This window comes from Carya illinoinensis, chromosome 2 (genome assembly GCF_018687715.1).
Source record: "Carya illinoinensis cultivar Pawnee chromosome 2, C.illinoinensisPawnee_v1, whole genome shotgun sequence".
Taxonomy (NCBI): Eukaryota; Viridiplantae; Streptophyta; class Magnoliopsida; order Fagales; family Juglandaceae; genus Carya; species Carya illinoinensis.
Genome location: NC_056753.1, coordinates 1312940 through 1317448, shown reverse-complemented (window position 1 = coordinate 1317448; position 4509 = coordinate 1312940). Strand labels below are relative to the sequence as shown.

Here is a 4509-nt window from a genome sequence, read left to right as displayed (position 1 = left end):
ATTCTCTCCAAAGTATCTTCTAATGGATCATCTATTCCATTCTTTATTTTATATTTTGCTAAAGAATCCACTAAATGTAGAAGAAATTATTCATTATTATAAATATTTTAAATTAATTTTTCTCTCTTATTGTCAATTTTTTATTGGAGAAAAAGTATTAAAAAATATAATATTTAAATGATCTGAAGAAAAAATATATAAGTTGATATATGATTATATTATAAAAATTAGTACGTAAAATAGAAAAAATGAATTTTGATATCATATTTTAAATGATAGGAAGGAAAAATTTATTGGGAGTGCTCTATTGCTATTATATAGGAGTAGTGCTATTTGAATGTCTTTATATTACACATTATTTATATAATTTAATTTATAAGAGATTTCAATTTAAAAATTGAACTTTCAAATAAAATTAGATCACATAAATGATATATAATGTAAAAATTTTTAAATATAATTATTATAAAGCTACTGTATCACACATCATTTAGGTTAGAATTAATGCTATTATGAATACCTTTTTCTCTTACGAAAAGTGGGTGTTGTACTTCTCAATTTGATTAAAAAAATAATTTTAAATATATTGATATATATTTTTTATTAATTAAAAATATTTAAATATATTAAAAAAATTAACGTGTGGTCAAATGAAGATACTCGCGGCAGAAAAGCCCGCTCCAAAAATTTATCGAACTTTTCTTCTTGTCTGAAAGACTGAGCAGCAGAAGCTGCAGAACAGCCTGTAGAGTGTAGAGTGTCTTTTCCTCTTTAGTAGGGATTGGAGGATTTTGGCTTATTTTTCTCGCAAAAACTCGGCGAATGCTACGTTACACAAATACTTTCCTACGTTTAGCGCTCCCAACATCCCCTATTTTGACCATTTATTATATCTACAATGAAATCCATATATATTAGGAGTTGAATAGTGGAGAGAAATGAAAACAAAAGAAAGGAAAACACGGAACTAGGAAAGAAAGGACAGGCGTGAAAGCTTTATCAGATAAATCCCTTCGTCTGTTTTCTTCATTTGGCTCTCCCTCTCTCTTTTTCCCTCTCTCTCTCAGACAATTTGCTGAGGAAGAATTTTTTACATGGGGCTGCGTTCAAATTTTGAAACTTTCATTGTATAATGAGCAGAGGCCTCAACCTCTTCTTCTCAGAAGAAGATGGCTCTGCAGGAAGAAGAAACCCAACAGCTACAAAGCCCTCAAATGGTCCTTGATGGTCTCTTCTGTGAGGAGGAGAGTTTTGAGGAAGAAGATGGTATCGAGGAAGAATGGAGGAAGAATGCTGATGAGAATGTGAAAAAGCAGTCACTTTTCCGTTCAGTTTTGGTAGAGAATGACATGGTTTGGGATAATGATGAGCTTGTCTCCCTAATTATTAAAGAAGGAGAAACTCATGTTTGTCTGAGCAGTCTGATCTCAGATGGACCTTTGATGGTGGCTCGGAAAGAGGCTGTGGATTGGATTTTGAGGGTTAAGGCGCACCATGGGTTCTCTGCTTTGACCGCTTTTCTCGCTGTGAATTACTTCGATAGGTTTGCTTCTAGCCTGATGTTCCAGCGGGACAAGCCCTGGATGAGCCATCTCGCCACCGTGGCTTGTCTCTCTCTGGCTGCAAAGGTGGAGGAGACCCAAGTGCCACTTCTCTTAGACCTGCAAGTATGTGGGATTTATTATGCAATCAAGATGATTGGTTAAATGCCATAATGTGGGTTTCTTGAACATTTCCTAACGTTAAAATGTGGGGGGGTTCTATGTCGTTTCAGGTGGAGGAATCAAAGTACGCGTTTGAAGCAAAGACTATTCAGAGAATGGAGCTTCTAGTGCTGTCCACTCTTCAATGGAGGATGAATCCGGTGACCCCAATTTCCTTCTTTGATCACATCATCAGGAGGCTTGGTTTGAAGACCCACTTACATTGGGAGTTTCTGTGGAGGTGTGAGCGCCTTATGGTTTCTGTCATTACTGGTAAGCTGTTAACGAGTTCTTTGCTTTATTTCTAGTCAATGACATAGTCCTTCAGTGGCAGATACCGAAGGAAAGAGTCGTATTCATTTGTGATTTCCTCAATTTGTAATCGTATCTTCTTAATATTGGGCTTTGGTTCCAGATTTGAGGGTTATGAGCTATCTTCCTTCTGTATTAGCTACTGCAACAATGCTTCATGTTATTGAAGATGTTGAGCCATATAATCCCCTGAAATATCAGAACCAGCTTACTAATGTTCTTAAAATCAGTGAGGTGAGTATCTAATTATATTGGTTTCTATATATTAATGGCGCTCCTACTTTTGTGAAGACGTGCCTAACTCCATGGTTTATTAGTTAAGGCTTTGATGGTTCCTTTAACAGGAAAAACTAAATGAGTGCTACAAGCTTATCCAGGAAATATCTGAGAGCCATGGCCACAATCATAATCGAAGTAACAAGCGAAAACATCTGTCAGCACCGGGCAGCCCAAATGGCGTTATTGATGCATCTTTCAGCTGTGATAGCTCTAATGACTCATGGGCTGTGGCATCATCATCCCCAGAGCCTTCTTTCAAAAGGAGCAGAGCACAGGATCAGCAGATGCGGTTGCCTTCACTAAACCGTGTCTGTGGGTGTTCTTGGTAGCACTCGTTAATCTTTCATTGTCTTAATGTCTACTAGTAAACATGGTATCATAAATTTCCTCTTTTTCATATTATTGGTGGTAACTTTTTTGTAACTTGCAATTATGTTGTGTTCCATGATTTAGTATTGCATTCTGCTGAATCTATATTAATGAGTATGTAGATCACATCTTACACCCCATTTTCTGATTTGGGTTGGGAGGTTCTATGGTGGTGGTCTTGGCATAAAAAGAAACGTGAATGTGCTTCTTTACCAGTCTGGTTTCATGGTGCTGCGCACAGTGATGTTAAGCGGTTCGTTACTTCTGGACCCCCCAATGAAGGGGGTTGGGTTGTCCAGGGGATAGATACATTGAGATTCTCAACCGCTTCGGTCTAGAATAATCAAGTCTTCAAATTAGGTAACTGGATTGGAGAGCTCTTTCAGAAGGGTCAAAACCAATAGCAAAAGTCTTAGTAAGCAACAAAGTCTATGCTCGCTGACAATCTGCTCCTGCGCTGAAAGATTTCTCTTTGCCTCTCTTCTTGAACTGCCTAATTTAAATAAAATATTATAGGCATGTCTTTTGAGTTAGACAATGTAATATATATAAAGAGCAAATATTGAAAAACACGTTCCATCTGTTCTTTGTATTTCATAAGCTTGACTGGGAATGGTTGATAAATATTTTAGTGCCTTGACTAGGATGCCATCAGATCCATAGTTTTGCCTTCCCCACTTTTGTTTTACTGAGTAAATTAAACAGGTTGGTTATCTAATTCTGCCTTGACTTGCTGCCATTCAAATGAATTAGGAGTGCCCTGTTCAAACATCATATCAAGTCTGCCAATTGTGTGCAGTAGCCTGTTCTTTGATTTCAAATTTTGATTGTGGTTTGAAAGGGTAACAGGTAGCTAAACGAAGGCATTTTATAAGGAAAAATGATAAACACAATATATTTCACAACACTTTACACAACAATGTTGTAAAAGGAGGGGTATTTTGGTAAATTATCTTATATAAGTAACATTACTTTACAAAAATAAGTAGTGTTTTTTGTATGTATCGGGAAGTAGAGTTTCTCCAGCTTTACACAACAGGTCTTTGCATATGATGTGCTTCGGAATTTCTTCTCCACATCATTCTGTTCTGCACGGGGCACTAATTAAGATGTGGATTTAACAATATAGTTTCACTGCTAACAGTGGTAGATTAGCATTAAAGTAAATGCTTTGCTGTATTACTGGTTGATAAGACTTTTTTTTTTCCCAGTAGAATGAGTAATTTAAGGAAATCTATATAAATGAAAAGGAAAACATACATATTAGCTGCATTTTGGTCCTTCGAACTGCACACAACCCTTGTAAAAGATAGAAAAGGTGGAGCCAGGCTGAGCATACAAATTTGGGAAGTTGGCTAATCTTTAGAACTTGTATTAGGAACAGTGTTCTAGGAAATTTGTACAAGAACAATATTGCCGGGAAAGAAAAAATCGGTTGTGATTATGCGTTTTGATTGCTTTAACCACTGAGAAACCTGAAAAAGGTTAAAGGTTGAAGAATAGTGGAGATCTTGATGATGGATTATGAATAGATAGGTACTTTTTTTCCTCTTTTGTGAGGGTTGTTACTTGTTTTGTTCCTAACTTTTTGCGGCACTGTTCCACCTTTTTCGCTTTAAGTTTGTTATAGTTTTGACTTGTCTTTCCCATCATAACTAACCTATTGCATGGTTTACTCGTTTTTCATTCTATTCTAACTCATAGTGAAAATAAAATTGCTCATTTAACCATTTAACACTGAACAAAAAGCTATTGTAAGCTAAGCCATCTTTTAGATTTTGTTAGTCTAGACACGAATGTGTGTGTATATATGGAATTTCGAAACTTTGGGTGAACCTCCAACCGT

The 4509-nt window shown here is 36.1% G+C and overlaps 1 protein-coding gene across 1 annotated transcript; it reads left to right on the top strand.

Moving 5' to 3' along the window:
• The first annotated feature begins 721 nt into the window (after positions 1-721).
• LOC122296192 (cyclin-D3-2-like) lies at positions 722-2803 on the top strand. Its single transcript, XM_043105684.1, has 4 exons — positions 722-1667; positions 1775-1976; positions 2119-2249; positions 2360-2803. Exons 1-4 carry the CDS (start codon positions 1170-1172, stop codon positions 2621-2623), a joined length of 1095 nt encoding a protein of 364 aa, XP_042961618.1. The 5' UTR covers positions 722-1169; the 3' UTR covers positions 2624-2803.
• The last annotated feature ends 1706 nt before the right edge of the window (positions 2804-4509 follow it).